This window comes from Vipera berus (assembly GCF_964194415.1).
Source record: "Vipera berus genome assembly, chromosome: 4".
Taxonomy (NCBI): Eukaryota; Metazoa; Chordata; class Lepidosauria; order Squamata; family Viperidae; genus Vipera; species Vipera berus.
The window spans coordinates 82518351-82541538 of record NC_138206.1 but is presented as its reverse complement, the minus strand read 5'-3'; the positions used below and the strand labels follow the sequence as shown (position 1 = coordinate 82541538).

At 41.5% G+C, this 23188-nt stretch overlaps 1 protein-coding gene across 1 annotated transcript in view; it reads right to left on the bottom strand.

Annotated features, from left to right (window-relative positions):
• SLC9A7 (solute carrier family 9 member A7) overlaps nt 1-22108 on the bottom strand; it is a 116914-nt gene extending 94806 nt beyond the window's left edge. Inside the window, exon 1 of the mRNA XM_081326960.1 lies at nt 21629-22108. Coding sequence (XP_081183086.1) covers nt 21629-21872 — 244 coding nt within the window. The 5' untranslated portion in view covers nt 21873-22108. The remainder of the gene's footprint in view (nt 1-21628) is intronic.
• Nucleotides 22109-23188: the final 1080 nt, after the last annotated feature.

Here is a 23188-nt window from a genome sequence, read left to right as displayed (position 1 = left end):
GAGATTTTATTTGACCTTTTCTATGTGTGATTGCTACTTTTCTTTGTTTATCCCAATCTCTTGCATACCTGTTTAAAAATATTAACACCACAATGTAATATTACTAGTATTCCCTTTACTCTAATATAATACTTAAGAAAGTGTGTTAAAACTGATATGAGTCAGTGTCTTCTTTCAGTAAAAGCATAGCATTATAACAAAATATTTCACTGTCCAGTAATAAACTATTGGAAAGAATCTCAAGCATATCATTAATAATCTTTGTACATAATGAAATATGCATTTTCATCTATTTTTATCAGTCTCAATCTCTACTTATACAAAAGATTCAATAGTACAGAAACTTCTGGAGAGATATTCTAACCTGTCTATCCAAGGACAACAAAATGCACAGATTCATTAATGCGTTAAGTATACCTAAACTAAACACTGTCAATATAACTTACATAGAGTGGTTGTTCTGAAGGAATACAGTCATGGCCGAAATTGTTGGCACCCCAGAAATTTTTCCAGAAAATCAAATATTTCTCACAGAAAAGTATTGCAGGAACACATGTTTTGCTATACACAGGTTTATTCCCTTTGTGTGTATTGAAACACAACAAAAAAGGGAGGAAAAAAAGCAAATTGGACATAATGTCAAACAAAACTCCAAAAATGGGCCGGACAAAATTATTGGCATCCTTAACTTAATATTTGGTTGCACACCCTTTGGAAAAAATAACTGAAATCAGTCACTTCCTATCACCATCAATAAGCTTCTTACACCTCTCACCCGGAATTTTGGACCACTCTTCCTTTGCAAACTGCTCCAGGTCTCTCTTATTGGAAGGGCACCTTTTCCCAACAGCAATTTTAAGATCTCTCCACAAGTGTTCAATGGGATTCAGATCTGGACTCATTGCTGGCCACTTCAGAACTCTCCAGCGCTTTCTTGCCATCCATTTCTGGGTGCTTTTTGATGTATGTTTGGGGTCATTCTCCTGCTGGAAGACCCAAGATCTCGGACGCAAACCCAGCTTTCTGACACTGGGCTCTACAGTGCGACCCAAAATCCTTTGGTAATCTTCAGATTTCATGATGCCTTGCACACATTCAAGACACCCAGTGCCAGAGGCAGCAAAACAACCCCAAAACATCATTGAACCTCCATATTTCACTGTAGGTACTGTGTTCTTTTCTTTGTAGGCCTCATTTCGTTTTCGGTAAACAGTAGAATGATGTGCTTTACCAAAAAGCTCTATCTTGGTCTCATCTGTCCACAAGACGTTTTCCCAGAAGGATTTTGGTTTACTCAAGTACATTTTGGCAAACTGTAACAGCCAGCTGGGCATCAGCTGAGCCTCTCCTAGTAACAGTATGCTATTGGTCCGACCGTTTTCGGCGGGATCATTCAAGTATGTGGATTGACCAGCGACTAGCCGGCAACTGTATATAAGAGCGGAGCTGTGAAGAGTTTCTTGTTCCAACCACAATAAACCTTCGTTCTAACACAGTGTCCTGTCATCTGTGTCTGACGGTCAGCCCACAATACACAACAGTGGCGACGAGGGTGGGATACTGCTTGAGCTGAAGCACTAACTGAGTCACAAGAGCTGAAGCACGGACTACGGGAAAGGAGGGAAGAGTGAACTCTCCCGATTACATTCCTTCCTGTCAAGCAGTGACCTGACCAGACCAGAATGACGCAAATTGGACACGTACGCGAATTTGACGTCCGCCACCCCGGGCAATGGGAGTCCCACCTGGAACAAGTCGAGGGATATCTTTTCGTCAATAAAATTACGGAAAATCGGGCGAAAGCAGCAGCGCTGCTATGCATCAGCGGGCCAGCCGTGTATGACGTGGCAGTCGGGTTAAGCATCCCAGATCCAGTCTCGGCACTGCCCTACGCTGACCTCGTCGGCAAGTTGACCCAGCATTTCATGCCCAAGAAATCTGAAATCTACTGGCGACTCAGATTCATCCAGAGGAACCAGCTCCCTGGAGAATCAGCAATGGACTTCGTGGCCGCCGTACAGCAAGCCGCCCGAATGTGCAGTTTCCCCGACCTCGAAGATCGGATTCGGGACAGAATCGTCTTCGGTCTGGGCGACGATCACCTCCACAGAAGATAATCGCCAAACCCACTCTGAACCTGTCAGAAGTCGTCAACGAAATTATGGCTCAGGAGGTGATCAACGAAAAGAACGCGCTCAAACACGGTGACAATTCGAGTGGCTCTGTACATCAGGAGAATGCCACAAACAACAAAGAAGGGGAACCGGCAAACGAAACACAAATCGATGCCATCCTCCAGAGACTGGAGAAGTTTAAAACCCGTAGGAACTTCACACCGTCACAGAAGAAGCCGACTGACACCATCAAAAGCCCAAGAGCCCAAAGCCGAAACCCGAGGGGAACCAACTCAAATTGTGCCAGCTGCAGAGGCAACCACCCCAGAGCATCCTGCCGGTTCCGCGGTGCTAGATGCCATGCCTGCGGTAAAACCGGCCATATTCAAACCGTCTGCTGAGCCAGGAACCGCGACAACATAAATGACATCGATGAACTGCCAGCAGGTATCAAACCCCCCCCAAGCCCCCTGAGTCCCGGGCACCTTTAGTCATTGAAAATTTGGAAGTGGCATGCCAGACGGCAATCCACCCCCCGCTCAAACCAAAAATTAAAATAACAATCAGTGTGGAAGGAATCCCCTGCCAAATGGAGGTGGATTCTGGATCACCTGTGTCTCTAATCTCGTTAGAGACCTATTCGGCAATTTGTTTAAAGAGCGGTCAGCGGGTTTGCATAAAGCCAACCAAAATTAGACTAACTGACTTTCAACGTTCCCCGATAAGATTAAAAGGGCAGGCAACGGTATTAGTCAAATTTAAGAAATTCCAGGGCCCGTTACAAGTTTTAATTACAGAAGGCAAACAAACTAATTTAGTGGGCTTAGATTGGTTCCAGGCCCTGGGCATTTGGTTAGGGGGCATAAACACCATTCAAACAAACACCCTAGACTCCGTCTGTAACGAATTTACAGACGTGTTTGGGGGGGCTAGGGAAATACACCAGGCCCCCAATAAAACTAAGATTAAATCCTGACATCTTGCCCATTCAAATTAAGGCTAGGAGGGTCCCGTTTGCATTAAAAGAAAAAAACGAAAACGAGCTAGATAAACTAGTGAAACAGGGAATCCTAGAACCCGTGGAAGGGGGAGAGTGGGAAACTCCTATTGTTACCCCCCTTAAACTGAACGGTAACATAAGAATATGCGCGGATTATAAGGCCTCAGTAAACCGGGCCTTGAATCCGCATGCTTACCCGGTCCCCTCGGTGAAACACATCCTCGCTGCAATACAGTCCGGCGCCATCTTTGCCAAGCTTGACTTGGCGCAGGCGTATCAGCAACTTCCGGTCACCCGCGAAACAGCTGAAATTCAAACAATTGTCACACACAAGGGAGCCTTTCGAGTGAATCGCTTGCAATTCGGAATCGCTGTAGCTCCTGGAATATTCCAGGAGATAATGGAAAAAACACTCAAAGGCATCCCTGGTGTGTGCCCTTACTTTGATGACGTGCTGATAGCCGGAGAATCGGAGTCTGAGCTAGCTGACAGGTTGAGAGCCGTATTGCACAGGTTCCGATTGGCCAGTTTAAAATTACATAAAGACAAGTGCCATATCGGAGTTCCCTCTACAGAATTTTTAGGGTTTAGGGTGGATGCTCAGGGCATCCACCCCACTGACTCCAAAATAAGGGCTATTAAGTTGGCACCCACCCCTAGCAACAAAGCAGAACTACAAGCATTCCTAGGATTAATCAACTTTTACCATTCCTTTCTACCCCATAAAGCAACAATTGCTGAGCCTTTGCATAGGCTACTTGATAATAACGCCCCCTGGAATTGGACCACCAGACACGACAATAGTTTTAAAGCCTTAAAACAGTTGCTTTCTAACAATTCAGCTGTCACACACTTCATTGAGGGGAAACCCTTATGCCTAGCGTGCGATGCCTCATCCTATGGAGTAGGCGCCGTACTTAGCCACTTGGAAGAAACAGGGGAGCAAAAGCCTATTGCTTTTTACTCCAGGACACTTACACAAGCTGAGAGAAACTACGCTCAGATCGATAGAGAGGCCCTTGCCCTAGTAGCAGGAGTAAAAAAGTTTCATGACTACCTGTATGGTAGGAAATTTACTATTTTCACCGATCATAAACCCTTGTTAGGGTTATTCACGACCAATAAAATTACACCTCAAATCCTGTCCCCAAGGGTTTTAAGATGGTCTGTATTCCTGTCTGCATATTCATTTGAGCTATGATATAAACCTGGTAAGGACATGGGGCATGCAGACGCACTGAGCAGATTGCCACTGTCACATTTTGAGCCAGATCCAGCCCCAGCCTGTAATGTCATTGCCATTCAAGAACTTCCTGACTCCCCCCTACAAGCCAAAGATATAGCAAATGGTTCAGCAACTGACAAAATCCTAAGCAGGGTAGCAACATGGGTGGCTTCAGGGTGGTTAGCACAGTGCCCTGGAAAGGACTTCCAACCATATTACACAAGAAGAAACAAATTATCATCACATAAAGGGTGTTTGTTATGGGGAAACAGGGTCATAGTCCCTGACAAGCTAAGGGCTAAAGTTTTAGGGGCATTACACGAAGGACACCCTGGTATTGTCAGGATGAAGGCCCTAGCTCGCAGCTATGTATGGTGGCCTGGCCTCGACAAGGACATAGAAAGACAGGTCGCAGGGTGTTATCAGTGCCAAAAAACAAGACCCGAACAACCTCATTCCACTGTACACAATTGGGAACCAACACAAGTACCATGGTCAAGAATCCACATTGACTATGCAGGCCCCTTTCAAGGTCACCTTTTCCTGGTAGTAGTGGACAGTTATTCTAAATGGTTGGAAGTAGTGCCAGTGTCTAGCATGACCACAGAAAAAACTGTACAGGTGCTAAGGGGGCTATTTGCAACGCATGGCTTGCCAGATGTCATTGTGTCAGACAACGGCCCACAATTTAAATCTGCTGATTTTCAGGCTTTCATCAAGGCCAACTTGATTAGGCACATCACGTCCGCCCCCTTCCACTCGGAGACTAACGGCCTTGCTGAACGAATGGTAAGATCAACAAAAGACGCCCTGAAGCGAATTGTCATCGGAGACTGGCACCAACGACTGGCACAATTCCTGCTAAGCCAACACACCACCCCGTCCCCAACCTCTGGTAAAAGCCCAGCTGAACTACGTTGGGGTCATCGCCTCAGGACTAAATTGGACAGATTGCACCCTGACCGGGTGGCATCTAAAAGACTACAACACTGGACCATGTCGGGGTTAGCAATTGGGGACACTGTATGGGCAAGAAATTACTCCACTGGAGATTTCTGGGTGCAAGGGGTGGTAATTGATAAAATGGGGCCATTGTCATACCTCATTGAGGGGGAAGGGGGCCGTCAGATGAGGAGGCATTTAGATCAGCTGAGGAAGCGGGCCCCTGAAAATCAGCATAAAGAAGTCACTATAGACAGAGGGCAAACATATGACCACGGAGCCACACCACCACCTGAAAGCCCCCCTGTGGTGAGTCCACCAAACATGGGTAGGCCAGAGCCTCTTATGGAAGCACAGGGCCAGGGGCACCAGCTGGGAGACTCAATGCCCGAACAGGAAAATGAACATGAGGAACATAACCAGTCCCCTACCTGGGTAGAGTTGCCACTAAGACGTTCCAGCAGAATGCGCAGGCCTCCAGCATATCTTCAAGACTTCGTAAGGTCATAGATCACCAGCAATAGCATGCGCAGCGCCGGGTTTAAAGTTGTTGTTCTTCATTGGGGGGGTGAAGGGGATGTTATATATTCAGTGTTATATGTTAGTGTTATGGTTAAACTTGACAGCCAGCTGGGCAGCAGCTGAGCCTCTCCTAGCAACAGTATGCTATTGGTCTAACAGCCAGCTGGGCATCAGCTAAGCCTCTCCTAGCAACAGTATGCTATTGGTCCGACCGTTTTTGGCGGAATCATTCAAGTATGTGGATTGGCCAGCGACTAGCCGGCAACTGTATATAAGAACGGAGCTGTGAAGAGTTCCTTGTTCCAACCACAATAAACCTTCGTTCTAACACAGTGTCCTGTCATCTGTGTCTGACGGTCAGCCCACAATACACAACAGTCTGGTACTCCCATCTCTTTAAGAACTTGCCACAGTTTGTTATGATCCACACAATCAAAGGCTTTAGCATAGTCAATGAAGCAAAAGTAGATGTTTTTCTGGAACTCTCTAGCTTTCTCCATGATCCAGCGTATGTTGGCAATTTGATCTCTAGTTCCTCTGCCTCTTCGAAATCCTGCCTGCACTTCTGGTAGTTCTCGATCCACATACTGCTGAAGTCTAGCTTGTAGGATTTTAAGCATAACTTTACTAGCATGTGAAATGAGTGCAATGGTGCGATAGTTTGAACATTCTTTGGCACTGCCTTTCTTTGGAATTGGAATGTAAACTGACCTTTTCCAATCCTGTGGCCACTGTTGAGTTTTCCAAATTTGCTGGCAAATTGAGTGTAGCACTTTTACTGCATCATCTTTTAAGATTTTGAATAGCTCAGCTAGAATACTGTCACCTCCACTAGCTTTGTTGTTGCTCAGTTTTTCTAAGGCCAACTTCACTTCACATTCTAGGATGTCTGGCTTGAGGTCAGTGACCACCTCATTGTGATTATCAGGGACGTTAAGCTCATTCTTGTATAGTTCTTTTGTGTAATTTTGCCATCTCTTCTCAATCTCTTCTGCCTCTGTTAGGTCCCTGCCATTTTGGTCCTTTATCATGCCCATTTTTGCATGAAACGTTCCCTTCATCTCTCCAATTTTCTTGAAAAGATCTCTGGTCCTCCCTATTCTATTGTTTTCTTCTATTTCTTTGCACTGTTCATTTAAGAAGGCATTCTTATCTCTTCTAGCTATTCTCTGGAATTCTGCATTCAATTGGGCATATCTTTCTTTTTCTCCCTTGCCTTTTGCTTCCCTCCTTTCCTCAGCTATTTGCAAAGCTTCCTCAGACAGCCATTTTGCTTTCTTGCATTTCTTTTTCTTTGGGATGGTTTTAGTTGCTACCTCTTGTACAATGGTGCGAACCTCTGTCCATAGTTCTTCAGGCACTCTGTCTATCAGATCTAATTCCTTAAATCTATTTGTCACCTCTACTGTATATTCAAGAGGGATATGATTTAATTCATACCTGAGTGGCCTAGTGCTTTTCCCTACTTTCTTCAGTTTAAGCCTAAACTTTGCAATGAGAAGCTCATGGTCTCAGCCACAGTCAGCTCTTGGTCTTGTTTTTACTGACTGTATAGAGCTTCTCCATCTTTGGCTGCAGAGCACATAATCAATCTGATTTCTGTGTTGACCGTCTGGTGATGTCCATGTGTAGAGCCGTCTCTTGGGTTGTTGGAAAAGAGTGTCTGCTATGACCATCGTATTCTCTTGACAAATTTCTATCAGCGTGTGCCCTGCTCCATTTTGTACTCCAAGGCCAAACTTGCCTGTTATTCCAGTTATCTTTTGGTTTCCTACTTTAGCATTCCAATCCCCCATGATGATAAGGACATCATTTTTTGGTGTTAGTTCTATAAGGTGCTGTAGGGCTTCATAGAATCGATCAATTTCATCCTCTTCAGCACTGGTGGTTGGGGCATAGACTTGGACTACTGTGATATTGAATGGTTTGCCTTGGATTCGAACTGAGATCATTCTGTCATTTTGAGGATTGTATCCCAGTATTGCTTTTCCTACTCTTTTATTGACTATGAAGGTTACTCCATTTCTTCTGAGGGATTCTTGCCCGCAGTAGTATACCTGATGGTCATCTGAATTAAATTCACCCATTCCTGTCCATTTTAGTTCACTGATACCTAAGATGTCGATGTTCAGTCTTGTCATCTCTTGTTTGACCACGTCCAGCTTTCCTTGATTCATGGATCTTACATTCCAGGTTCCTATGGAGAAAAAATCTTTACAGCATCGGACTTTCCTTTCACCACCAGACACATCCACAGCTGAGCGTCCTTTCGGCTTTGGCCCAGTCGCTTCATTCTTTCTAGCACTACTAGTACTAGCCCTCTGCTCTTCCCCAGTAGCATATTGGACGCCTTCCGACCTGAGGGGCTCATCTTCCAGCGTCATATCATTTTGCCATTTGGTACTGTCCATAGGGTTTTCATGGCAAAGATACTGGAGTGGGTTGCCATTTCCTTCTCCAGTGGATCACGTTTTGTCAGAACTCTCTGCTATGACCTTTCCGTCTTGGGTGGCCCTGCACGGCATAGCTCATAGCTTCATTGAATTACGCAAGCCCCTTCGCCATGACAAGGCAGTAATCCATGAAGGGGAAGCATCCTATACCTTGATGTATTTAGTCAAATCAAACTAATGATTCGCACTGCATCTTGTGGCAATGGGTGAACTTTGTACATTTACTGATGGTGGGAATGAGTTATCCTAAAGAACCTGACATTATATTACATGTAATCCTCAATTTATAATCATAATGGAGCCTGACAACTATCATCACAAGTCATACTGGTCATTAAACAAGGTACCAATGTGATTGTCTCACTTAATGATCTCAATCTCTTCTCTCCCTACTGTGATTGTTAAGTCACTGTGTGGGTTGTTAAGTGGAGTATCGGGTGCCTCAGGGGTAGGGGATGTCCTGGGAATCCTAGCACAGGCCCAGACTTGCACTGCAGCATCTTCCCTACCTGCTCTAAGGTATGCAGCTTTTAATATTGCCACTATTTTTTGTAGCCAGTGGCACTGTATAACAGTTCATTTTACATATAGTAGGGCTTTTCAACTTTTTCACCCATTGTACCACTTTTAGGATATGGCAACATCCAAGTACCACCAGTGGCCTAGCAAGGTGTCAAAAACTTGAGGACCAAAAAAAAGGATAAAAGTGATGAAGTACAGGTAGTCCTTGATTTACAACAGTTCGCTTAGTGACTGTTTGAAGTTACAATGGCACTGAAAAAAGTGCCCCCCAAGCCACAGCTGAGCAAGACACCTGCCTGCCCACCCGGTGGCACTCTTCCTCCTGTTTGAGGTTTTCATTGTTGTGAGCATTTCTGTTGAGGATTGGCAGCAGGGGTGGGGTGGGTGTTTGGTTTTTATTCCCCCCCCCTTTGCTGGGTGATTGCAGCAGGTTTTGGTCACTTCACATGACCCTGGGACACTGTGACCATCATAAATATGAATCAGTTGCCAAGCATCTGAATGTAAATCACAAGACCCTGGAGATGCTGCAACATTCCAGCTGATCGGTGCTTCTTCTGGGCTCAGCAGAAGCACCAGGATCAGCACCGACCTCCAGCTGGAGACTGGCGCTGATCCTGGCTCTTCTGCTGAGCCCTGACAGCCCTGCAGCTTCTGCGGTGTTACCACCGGTTCAGCTCATTCCCCTCCCCCACTACCACTTTTCTAGGATGGTCACATACCACCTGCTAGGTGCCAATGTACCACAGGTGTTACCCGTGCCACTGGTTGAAAAGCCCTGACATATAGAATTGTGTGCACTAAGCTGCCCACTCTGCTTACACATTCTCCAAATATCCCTTCCAAGTGGGAAACTTATCATTGGAAAACTGAGAAAACTGAGAGAATCTCTGTTCTATAGCTAGAGGTCTTACAGAAATAATATTATCTGCTTCCACTTCCGCTGCTTAAGAAAGAGACTGAAGGAGGAAAATACCTAAAATTCCTTTCCCAGATGCTTGCAAGAAAAGTTACTGATGCATTTTGTTCTCTTCCAGTTTGGTCATCTGCTGAAAGGCCTAATTGCTCTATCACCATGTTAGTACATTGATGGTTTACATACAGTAAGTTTATATAGGTTATATATTATTAGTCACCATCAAAGCTGACACCAGTCAGATCATATAAAAACATAAAGAAGGAATACAAGATCAGAAGATGTGGCGAGATCTGGCCAAATGTCAGACACAACTGAATAGATATCATGATCATATTATTATTATTATTAGTAGTAGTAGTAGTAGTAGTAGTAGTAGTAGTAGTAGTAATCATAGTATGTACAGTTACAAGGACACCAGCCAAACTCTATTATTATTTAGATTTGCCAATGACGGGTAGGGGAACAAATACTGCATTTCAAAAACTCTTTTTTTCTCAACAAGACGCTCTAAATGCAGTCAACTATTTTCAGTTTATCAAATTGTCCAAGTATATTAAACTTAATTCTTACTGCATATGCAAGATATTGTCAACTAAACATACAAACAACAAGACAATTCATCTTTTCATGAATTGCCATTCTCTATCACTCCTACTCTTACTTCATCTTTTGCAGATGCTATTCTCATCAATGGCTGCTTTCTTCTTTCAAATGGTCAAACAGTGCCAAGTGTAATTCCCAAAGGAACCCTACACTTCAAAAAGCAGTATTCTGGAAATTATTCCTGTACTAGACTAACTTAAAATATCCAGAATTCTGGCTGGAAAAAGATAAATTGTAATTTCAATGATAAGAAAACAGTAGTCATCTCTGTTTCAAATGTTATTTTGCTCCGTCCTCTGCCGTGCATTCAAAAAGAGCTTTGACTAATTCCCACTATAATTCGATGTTATGCATAATCCTTGGTTTATGGACAAACTGAAACTGGAATTTCCATCAGAAGCAATGTGGTCATAAAACACAAGTGCATCTGTCAGATCTGCCCCAGTCTGATCCCTTAGGGAAGTAAACTCTCGACTCCATTTGGTTGAAGTGAATAGGCACTTTTACTAAGAAACACTGATTGCAATAAAGACAAATGGAATCTAAAATTCCCGCTTGCCAATACAGAACTAAACCCCTGGTTTCCCCTAGCCCTTCCCCATGGTCCGTCTGTGTGTAGCCAATCAGGCACCACGCTGAGGTGTTTGGGTTGGTGAAATTCCATTCTCAGGGCAAACAGCCTTGAAGCCAGCTCACCAGCAAAAACCAGATTCCTAAACTATCAATTCCCCCCTTAATTTCCCATAATAAAGGTATACAGCTTTATTGTCCATTTGTTCCCCCTCCCTTCCCTGATTGATGGCTGAATACTGGCAAGACGCCAAGCTGAAGCTGGTAGATCTGAAAACATCACTTAGCGATGGCAATCCCTGAAATCCCAGTTGCCATTGTTAACTGAATCCCACATTAATTATGTGAGGCAACATCCTTGAGACTTCCCACAACCAAAACCAGGAAACTGGTAGGAAGTTGCAAGTCCCAGGTCTGTGGGCATGTAAGTAGCTGCCACTAGGTGTGGGAGAGTAAGAAGGTGCATGAGGAGGATGCAGGGGAGTGTTGGGGAGGGTGCATGCGGGTGAGAGGGATGTATGAGAAGAGGGATGTATGAGAAGTAGGAGTCAGGTGTAAGTACGTGCAAGAGGCTCTGCATGGATTGGGGAGGATGTGTGGAGGGGTGTGAGTGGTCAACCAGTACAAGCACAGAAGGATTTGGGGGACAGTGTGTGGGTGGGGGAGAGCTATCCCAGTGACTTGCCGCCTTCTCTGCTGGCTTTAATAATTTTCTGGAGAAGCTAGAAGGGAAGATTGCAAATGGTTATCACATGATTGTGGAGTTCTTGGCAACCAGTAGTAAGTGCAAATGGGTTGCCATGCTTATGTGACCATTGAGGATGCTAGAACAGCCACAGTTCCAAGTAACCACCTTTTGTTCAGTATTGTCATAACTTGGAATGGTCATTGGCCTAATGGTTGTAGGTTGAGGACTACCTTTAACAATCATTCTTAGTTAGCGTACACAAACCAAATGATGAGAAATACTATTCACGTGAAAAAACATATACTATATGCTGAAAATTGAACCATTTCCTTGTCAGAAGTTTTTTCATTAAAAGTCAAGAGTTTACGTTCTACAACATGATTTTGGACCACGGAGTTAGATTTTTGTATAGCAGATCACTGTATCATGTCCCCAGCTGTACTGAAATTCTGCCAATCTTCAAAAGCAAACAAAAAACCTTGTAGCTGATATGAAATTTCCCCCAGAATCGGCCCCAGAAAAGCAAAACAGGAGCAGGACAAAGGTGTTTATTTACAGCAGAGAAACAGTACAAGTAGCCCTCCACTTACAACCATTGGTTTAGTAATTGTTTGAAGTACTGAAAAAAAATGACTTATGGCCAGTTTTCACACTTAAACTGTTGCAGTGTCCTCATGGTGACATGATCAAAATTTGGGTGCTTGGCAACTGGCAAGTATGACAGTTGCACTGTCCTGAGGTCATGTGATCACCATTTGTAACCTTCCCAGATGGCTTCTGAGAAGCAAAGTCAATGTAGGAAGCTAGATACGCTTGACAACTGCAAGATTCACTTAACAACTACAGTGATTTGCTGAACAACTGCAGCAAAAAGTCATAAAATGAGGCAAAACTCATTTAACTCCCTTGTTTAGCAATAGAAATTTGGGGCTCAATTGCGGTCAGGTTGAGGACTACCTGTAAAAAGAAGGACAATACTTAACTTTTCCATTCAAACCCTCTCCTTACCAACTACTACACTGAAAAATTTACTTTTGAAAACAGAACAATCAGTAAGGCAGATAAGATATCCAGAGGGGGAAAAGTTGGGGAAAGAAAGAGGTTGCAAAGAAGAGATCAAAGGAGAGTCATTAAATATCTCCCTTCTCACTCTGCACAGCTCCCTTTCATAGGCCTTCCTACTTGGTTTGGCCACATCAAACAAAAACACAGGTTATTAAATTTATTATCCCAAGATCTTGGCACTTGTTTCTTTATTTGTTTCAGAGTTTACAGCTAGTACATGTGCTGTCCCACTCACTCACACACACATGTATCAGTGCTTTAATAGGTTTGTTGTTTCCCAACAATTCCCTTCACCAAAACCCGAGAACTGTCCCAATTAAGTCCATCCAAAAGCAGACCGATACTAGTCCACAGAGCAATGGGCAATGAGTCCACAAGGCACTTGAAAGTTTCCCAAACAAGATAAAATTAAATCCACAACGCAAGAGGATTCATGAGAAAAGTCCAGAGTTCACAAGGCATGGTCCAATGTCAAGGCATAGTGTCAATCCAAAGCAAGGCAGGAATCACAGCGACCAGGAAACATGCAGCTAGGAAATAAACATATTGTCCCCACCATCATCAAAATCTGTCTGCTATGCTAAATAGCCAGGTTCCAGTGCAGGCCATCAAGAGGGATGAGGCTGCCTCCTTACGAGTAATCAGGTTCACCTTAGCTGCTCCTGCCTTTTGTCTGCAGAAGGCAGTTCCTCTTCCTCACCACTGATCAGCTGCAGCTGCATGCTCTTCCCACCTGAAGCCTCAGGGCTGTCCTGCTGCAGCTGTGCTTCAGCCAAATCCCTCTCAAACAGCTGATCAGAGCCATTGACCAACTCCCATCCTGATATGCCTGGGATGGTTCATCCTCCGAACTGACATTTGGAGAGGTATCTGGGGATGTGTCCAAGGGACACATCACACTACACACTAGAATTAATGGTCTTCGATATGGTGCAGTGGAAAGGCTTAAGAGTAGACGATGAAGTGGCATTTTATGATAACAACTTACCTTTGTCTTCTCCTCCCAAAAATGTAATGTTCTCAAAATAGCCACAAAACAGACCTCAACATAATATCCAGGTACTCAGTGACTGGCCAGACCAGACCAGACCAGGATGCACTCTGCTGGCAACATCACACCCCTCAATAATAACCAATGGAAGGCCTGATCATAGCAATAAATGAAACTTCTGTGATGCTGTTCAATATGGCATGTTTTCCTTTAAAAATATTCTTATTTTATGGACAAGCTATGAAATAAGAATATTAAGAGAAGTGAAAAAATACAATATTGGTGTAAAGATTCACACTTACCTAACCCCTATATGAAGCGTGCAAGTATCTGCATTGGTATATTGTGAGTGTGATATCGCCAGCAAAGTGCATACTGAGGATCTGCAAGGAAGAGAAAAATGGAATCAGTTGCTGTAGCTTTGAACCATATTTTGGGAAATAGATATATTTCTACACAATCCTCCTTTGGAACTGCAATGCATTTAACCATTAATGTGTGCAACGCTCACATGCTAAACCCAAGATATATTCTTTTTAAATATTTTATTAGCATTTTTTAACATAACATAAATCATTCAGTAATTTATAAACAGAATGTTGTCTGGGTAACATTTATAAGACAATCCTTAACAATTAATTTCTATGATTCATATTCCATATGTTAATTTCATTTGATTTCCCCTTTCCCCAAAGTATCTTTCTTTGCAAAACATTAGATTAAGACAATTTTCATTATTTTAATTAACAACAGTTAAGGACCCAGATTGTTGGGGGCAATAAGCTGACTTTGTAAAAATGCTGCTGCCCCCCCACCCCGAAAGCCCTAATAAGCAGGCATATACATAGAATGAAGGCTATTGCTAAGCACATTGATTTGTGCTTCTTAGATTGTAAGCTGCCCTGAGTCTTCGGAGAAGGGCGGGATATAAATGGGATTAAAGTATATAGTTTCAATAATCCTATTTATCATTTTAGTTGCCTTATCATAAATCCTGTTACCATGTTTATTTCAGCTTATTTCCCCCTCCAAATTCTAAATATTCATACAAGTGACAATCTTTTCAACATTTAACTACATTTACATTGGTGGATTTAATTCAGTTTTTTCCATATAAACCCTCTCATGCTTTTAAATTTCTTAATCAATAAGTAAAAAAAAGTAGAAAGAGAAAAGAAAAGAGAGACAAAAAAGAAGAAAAAGAAAAAGAAAAAGAAAAAAAGGAAAAAGGAAAAGAAAAAAAAGACAAGAGCACTGAGATACAAAAAATAACATATAACTTAAAATATGTATCCCTCCTAATTCAATATATATTCCCTCAATTTCTTATTTGTTTTTAACCATAGCTAAGAATGTATTTAATCTGTTTAAACTTTGAGCATTCCATTCAATAGTTCTACTCATCTAATCCTTTATCATTCAAAACACATTTTAATGCTTTTCTTATCACATTTAAATAACTAAAACATTTGCTTTTGTTTAAATCATTTCAACTTTTTTCAGAAGAATAAAAAAAACATATTAGTTAAGGAAGAATTTTTTTTATTCCTTTAAGAGTAGTATATTTCAAAGTTTTTCCATTTCTTTAGCCATATTCAAACAAATGTTTCTCTTTAAAGTATTCTTTCTGATAATCTCCATCTTCTTTTTCCTGAATTTTCATTTTAGTCTTTTTTCTCTGGTCGTTGCCTTTCTTAATCAATATGTTTTGCTGCTTCATTTGTTTCCCTGTAAGAAATTTTTTCTCATTCTTTTCCTTATCTTCAAAGTTGCTTAGACGTGTTGAAATATTTCCCATTTGAATAAAATCATGATTTTTTTTATTTTATATGGTTCCATCTTCAAGTCTCCATTCTTAAAATTATATTTAGTCATTTCTACTGTATTTTCCTGAGAAAGTTCTTGAAGAGAAATTAAGTTGAAAATAAGTTGATTCATGCTCTCAAAGTTATTCTGCATTTCCTTGCAGTTTAAGGTCATTGTCCTTTGAAATTTTTGCTGCTTATCATATGTTTCTTTTTGTGGTGATCATTTTATAAGGTTCCTTCTTTAAGTCTCTATCCTCAGAATTTTGTTCAGTCATCTCTATTTTCCTGGGAAATTTCTTGGAGTGAAATTAAGTTGAAAATGAGTTGATTCATGCTCTCAAAGTTATTCTGGATTTCTATGTAGTTTAAAATCATTGTACTTTGAAATTGTCGCTTACCATATGTTTCCTTTTGTAAAGTATTCATTGCTTCAGCTTTGTTATTCTCACTTGTTTACACAGCTGCATTTTCTAAAAGCTTTGAGGTTCAGAGAAAAAAAATCCTCATCCACCAGCAGGTGTCAGCATTTGCTCATTTTTCATGTCTTTTTCCTTTCTCTAAAGGGTAAGTTTCGCTGCTAACTAAAAGAGAGGGAGCAGAGTCCCCCTCCCCTCTTCCTTCTTCGGAGATCTCTTATTTTGGGGACTTTCTTCTTCAGGAAAATAGGTAGGATAGAGAAAATCAATATTCTTACCCAGATTCAAGCATGCTGTTTAAGATATGCTAAGTTTAAAAGCTTATAGCTTCTGTTGTTTCAGCTATGGCTGGACATGGAGTTAGCCAGCTTTCTTCCGTTGGTTTCTGGGAGGCTTCTCCTGGACTGTTCAGAGAGACCGCTGTCTCTCCTAAGTCCCTGGGATTTCCTTCCTTCATTCCACCCCTTCAGGGTGGGTTTTGGCCCCTTAGGATCCCCAACAAAAAGAAATTTCAGCCGAAGGATTCAGCATTCCGAATCTTCCAACTGTTTCGCTGAAAAACAGGAACCGGAAGCCTAAACCCAAGATATATTCATTAGGGTACTATGTAAGCTCAAGAACAAATAAAAAATCAATTTTTTTTATTGAAAAGTTTTACAGTACATTTTATCTTTAACAATCCCCCCTCCCCCCACCTCTACCTAACCCTCCCTATCCCTCCCCCCCATTCCCCCCTCCCCCCCCGACTTCCCAGAGCTAAGTACAAGGTATAAAAACAAAGAACAATCATAAACATCCACATGCTAACAACAATAAACTATTAATTCTATCGCCCTCTAGCTCATATAAGATAACTACAAGCAATATTAATATTACATATAAAAAGAAAAAGAAAAGAAAAAATAAAAGAAAACTTATTCAAATGCTAAATGAAATTTTTTAGTCCCATATTTGTTCTGGATATAATCAATCCATTTTTTCCACTCCTGAAAAACAGGAACCGGAAGCCTAAACCCAAGATATATTCATTAGGGTACTATGTAAGCTCAAGAACAAATAAAAAATCAATTTTCTTCTATAATATAACAGCAGCCCTATCTAATATTCACCATACTGCAAGGCATAATCAATACATGACCCTAAAAAGAAAAAAAAATTGAATACTTTTAATACCTTAATTTGAAAAATAAGTCTTTAACAAGTAAGAATAGAACCTGATTTACATATGGCACTAATCCATAACATGGTGCTTGGCTTTAGGGGTGAGCCCATTCCCCACCAAAAACAATGCCTTAGGAGCCACAAAGGGTGGGTGTGTATATCACATTAAGATAAAACAAGCCAGAAGAGATTAACAACGCACTTTTAACAAGGTCAAGCTGTGAAATAAACTAGAAAACAAGGAATTATTTTAAGATCTCCTAGTAGTTTTTTTTAAAATATAAAAGCTGCTGCGATTTCTGCTGTTCCCTTATAATGAAAAAGCAATTTTAAAATGCAGGGATAAGCCACAGTAAATTTAAGAAATGTATACTATGCAACACCTAATCAGCTGGCTGATCTGGAAAGCTGAGTATAATTCTACCAGGATGATAAAGTATCTGTAAGGTCCAAGGCTACAGGTTAAACTGCTTTTGAAACATGGCAAAGAACAGAATGACCACCTATTTTTGTATCTTGCAAGCAAACTGTTCAGCAATGTCTATGAAGTTACAGAAGTCAAGCTTAGTTTCACTGTTTAAATTATATATAGGATTACAACACAAGGAAGATTAGAAATTCTGGTTGCCAATTAAAAAAAAACACCTTTTAAGGCCTCAAAAACAAGAGTTCTTTGTTATTGTCACACTCAAGATACAGCCCAGAATATAACATTTTTCAAATTACCAAATTACCCTGGCTGTAAACATTAGTGCGGGTGAATATAACCTATGGCCTTTTAGACATTGCCAACCTTCACTGACAATAGCTCCAAGAAGCATGTCACTGTAGAAATGATAGGAATTATGTTGCAACATTTGGAGGACAAAAGAATCGGAATTGGAATTAGAGTTTGCCTTAGTTACCAAAAGAGAAATGACTGAGGAAAGACATAATTGAACTCTTCAGATATTTTAAATGGTTGTCCTATAAGGCAGGGTTTCTCAGCCTTGACAACTTTAAGCTTTATGGATTCCCAGAATTCCTCAGTCAGCATCTTTAAGTTCCTATGGTTGAGCAACACCAATACACAGTTAGTCCTTGACCTATGACCACAATTGAGTCCAAAATTTCCATTGCTAAGCAAGACAGTTGTTAAATGAGTTTTGCCTCATTTTATCATCTTTCTTGCCATAGTTGTAAGTGAATTACTGAAGTTGTTAAGTTAGTAACACGGTTAAGTGAATCTGGCTTCCCCGCTGACTTTGCTTGTCACAAGGTCACAAAAGGTGATCACATGAACCTCTGGACATTGCAACCGTGCACAACTTTCCAGTGGCCATCCAGTGCCCAAGAAAAGCAACCCACAATCTTGAGATCCTTTATCTGTCACAAGCAGTGGGAAGAGAGCACTAACTATATTTGAAGCTAGTACTAGTATATCACATAACTGATAAGAGCTAAAGAATTAAGTCCAACTGACCTAGATATCCTTTTACAGGGGAAGGCTGAATCAATTCCTTGTTCTACAATGGACACAAAACGTAAGTTTGTATAACTGCAACTGCTCACTTGCCTTCCTGATTTTAATGTCAATTTAGGTTAAAGCACCTCAGGGCAAAACATGTTTTTGTTTATGTAATTTAAAGGTACAATATACTCTGAAAGCATTACCTAAACAAAGTGAATATTATTCTAGTTTGCAACCCTTTCCTTATGAAAATATAAAGGTCCTGCCAATTTTCTTGATTTTATAGCGATAAAAACTTAACAAAAAAGATGTTAGAAAAGACAGAATAGTAAGATAATGTGTTATAAAGAAAATTCCAAAAAATAAAAAATTCAGTGTATACTCATACCCATAAAGGTTAAATGATATATTGCCTATTAATAGCTATATGTGCGTTCTATAAATATTAATTTCAAAATATCTTGTATAGAATAAAGCCTATATATTGCCTTCTAAACTAGGCCTGCATAACATTGGGCCCTCCAAGAAGGCTTGTGAAGCCTACCAGTGTTTTTTTACAAACTCAATTTGCTGCCACTAAATATTACTGCTGCCAAGCAGGATCTGCCGCTGCTTCAAAAGACACTCTGCAATCCAATGCTTCCAGGACTTACCAGTACTGCTAACTCCAGTGCTGCCATTATTGTGCTAGCCACCAAAACAGCTGATCGGTGTGACAGGTATTCCTTTGCAGCCCATTGTTATTTTTAAAATGTCGAAGTGGCCCTTTCTTCTTTACTAACTGTGCAGCTGTGTTGCAGATTATTCTAAATCAGATCCTAGAAGAGCAGCTACTCTAAAAAATGGACAACAATGCAATTCTAAGAAGGTCCACATATCTTCATGGAACAGCAAAATAGTTTATTATTGTGATTGCTCATTATAGAAAATCCATGTAATGAAGCAAACATCTTGAGGACTAGGATCAAGTTCACCCTCACCCCTAAAATCTCAGTGGGGGACACTGGGCCAGTTATACTCAACCCAGCCACAGGGTGATTCGTCTGGACATCATGATGGAAAAGGGATTCCTACATAAGCACCCTGACCTCCTGCGGAAAATAGAATATAAATCCAGTGCATAACCTTTGAAGCAGTTTTCTACGAAGTTGTAAATATGAAGCCAGAAAAACAGGAGATGAAAATGATTATAATAAAAGGAAAAGTATTGCTGAGTTCATGGTGCTTATTTCTGAAATAGCTAGACAGGATTATAGTGCATAGCAGGTTCTGGCCTGTCTTTCAAGATCTGCAGGGATCTGGGGCACTTAAAAAAAAAAGACAGCAGCTACAGTATCACACAGCAATGCAGCAAGGAACAAGTGACTAAGGAGACAGTCAAAACTGGGAAACTTCAGAAGAGGAAAAATCCATAACGTTTCAAGCAGTTAACTTTTAAGAAGGCACTGGAGAAGAAACATGCTTTTTTGCTCTAGGTAAACATCCACTGGTGGATCTTTACCAAAATATGTGTCTCTATCAAATAAAGTTAAAGAGAGACAGTTGCCAATTCTTAGGTCATTTTTCCCCCTATGCCAGCTACCAACATTAAACACAAAACTTAAAAGGTGATCCAAATCTGAATACTGCAAATAGGGCTTGAAAAACAATCACTGTCACTGTAGATTCACATACAATCCTTTGCACCACTCATTAAACAAATCTGGAGGGCAGAAGCCTGTGCTACTTCAGACAGCAGGAACAAAAGCCTGGTTTCATTTTTACTTTGTCATGCATTCCGAAGCCCCTTGAAGGGTACACTGTTCATTTGGTTTCCTAATCATTCACAATGGATTTATGATACATTGTGTAATCTTTCCTAGTCTCTAGTTCCAGTACAATCAGAGAGAAAAAAGCACTAAAAGCCAAAGATTAACACATAAACACACAGAGCTAGTTGAACTGGAAAAAGGCATCCCTGTTTAAAGGTTTCATTTCACCTTCTACAAATTTCAAGATATCAATAACAAAAAAAAGTTCTATGTGTATGGTGCAGAAATAAGGTACATGGTAGTCAAAAGTAGCATGTCACAAGCCACAATTCAAAATATTAACTATAGGGCACTGACCACAACTTCCACCACATCTTTGTTCCATTAATGAACAACCTTCATGGTAGGATTTGAAAATATATACTTTTAGAATACTGTAACACATCTCTAAGAAGATTAACTAATAACAGCATCCAAAAAAGTACAGTTCATATTAGTTTTATTATGTAAAAGGAAAGAATGATGATCCTTTGATATAATGTAAAACAAGTGAGTGTGATAAGAAATAATAGAATATGCATTGAGAGAGTTCCCTTACAACCTTTCACATATATATTGGAAGGGGGTGGTGGAAACGACATCTAATGACAGCAAAAATCATCCCATTGAGTTCTCTTGTGTAAAAGAAAATCTGGAAATACCCAAATTTTAGGACATTCTACCCTCTTCTCAAACATGTAAGAGGGCCAATTATTGAACAGGAATAGGATAATACCGCGATTGATGGAGCAACCGAATTAAATAAATTGTAGCAGAAAGATGCAGAGGGAAGAGTATAATCTCCAAGTAAAGATGATGGAGAGAAAAATCAAGTGACCATGAGAAATATTTATGCTTCCTGTAGAATATTTATCTCAATTAATCTTCCTAATACAGATAAAATATTTAAGCACGTAACAAAGCAGGATGCAAGAGGTTCTGTTGTCCCATTCCCTTATTAGAGATCATATTGCTAGTTCCTATGTAAAGGCCAAGGCAAGGTGAACACAGCAGGTAGAACTGGACAATATTCATCTTGAAATTAATACTGATGTGTTGAAAAGTCATGGGAAGAATGAAGCCACATCAAGTGTTTGGGGGAGGAGGGAGGAACAGGAGTGTCCGTGAACCGGCATTTCACACGTACAAAAAAAACCCGGTTTGTCATTTGTCTCCTGCGACCTGTCAAACAAGCCAAGGGGAAAAACGGAACTAAAGAAAGGGTTTCTAGAGACAGAGACCTGCGCACATGTAATTAGGTGCACGCCCAGCATTTATCACTTTTACACGAAAAACTGGTACCAGGTTTTAGCGGCGGTCCTGAAGAACCGGACTGCAGCGCGAATGCCCAGATGCCATGCCGCGTTTCTCAAAGAGCCTGCGACTCACCGTAGATCATGGCCAGGCCGGTCTCATGGAGGAAGCGGACCCGGCGATGTTTGAAAAGCCAGATGGTGAGAATAGTGAGGGTGAGGAGGATAATGAACGTCAGGAGGCTCACGCTGTCTTGCCGGTGGCTCTCCTCCGCTTCTTTCTCCGTGGTGATCTCCTCAATGGCGCTGCTGCTCCGTTCCCCCAGGCACAGCCCAGGGACTGGGGAGAAGACGAGAAGCAGGAGCCGCAGACGCGCCATGGCAGGCTCCCCTGGAGCACCGCTCGTGCCCGCCTGCGTCCTCTCGGCGCGCCGAGCTTCCTGCCAGCAGCCTCTGCAGCAGCCGAGCAGTCTTCCGCTCGGGCGTCGGTGCTGAACGCTCAGGCAACTCGCCGCTTCTGGCAAGGCAGGCAAAAGCGACTTCGGCAGGCAGAATCACCGAACTCCACCTCTCGGCGTCACAGCTCCAGCATTAAGTTTATTGAAAAGCGCTGTCGCGCCTCGTTTCTAAAGACTGGCCACGCTAAGGGCAGCGCGCCGCCTCCCCTTCCCGCTGCACCGGGGTGGAGTCTACGCTTGCAGCAGAAAGAGTACACTGGGCTGCACCATTGCAGGTTGAGGGAGGGGTGGTTACCTCTTTTGGGTGCTCTCCCTTTATCAAAGCAATATAATTACTTGGAGATCTAGCACAAGGCGAGTTTCAGAAAGAGTTCTTCAATCGTTGCACGGTTTGCTTAAATTATATAATTATAGTCAGATTTCAAAATAAAATCCCCCAACCAAACCCTCAAATCACGAGCTGTTCGATCCCTCTTTTATTCAGCTGATGTACCTCTGTTAGTTCGGAATAAACTAACTGCGGATGAGGTTTCTCTTTACCTGCTACTTCGGAGGGCATTCTGTTTTTGTGGCTTTTGCCCGCTTTCCCCGATTACAAGCGAAAAGTAAAAGACGCGGATGAACTAGGAAATTACAGGAGGTCAAATTTGGGACTGTTAATAACCTAACCTCAAACTGAAGTCTTAAAACTCAGCTGATCATTTCCAGTTCTTCTGGACTACAACTCCCACGATGGATGAGTTTGCATGACTTAGTTACAAGTTAGCCTACCAAGCTGTAGTTTATTTCATTATGTGTTAATCCAGTCTATGTTGTCAATTATGACTTGGAAGGTCGTTCAAACTCAGAATATTGCAGAAACCATGGTTTAATCTGGGGCAAGCAGGTTGTGTGAATGCAATTAGGATTGTATTAATGGCTGCGACTGATAGGAATCACCAGTGGGCACAATATTGTTCCTTCTGCAAGCACATTTACTTGGGAGTAGGCACTACTTAAGACTTATATAAATGGGATTTTGCTGCATAGAGTTGTATACTGTAGTCCTTAAAGAAGGTCTCTGCTTCACTCTCTTTAAAGTAGTGGGAAATTTTCTAATTTGTTTTTCAGGTGCAGTGCTTTCACATTGTGGCTTATAAAAATATATTTAAAACAAACTAGCAAAAGAAAGCTCAGGACTGTATTGGTTGGAAACATGCAGAAGAGACCTTCATCCTGCAGTGAATAGAAATAGAGTC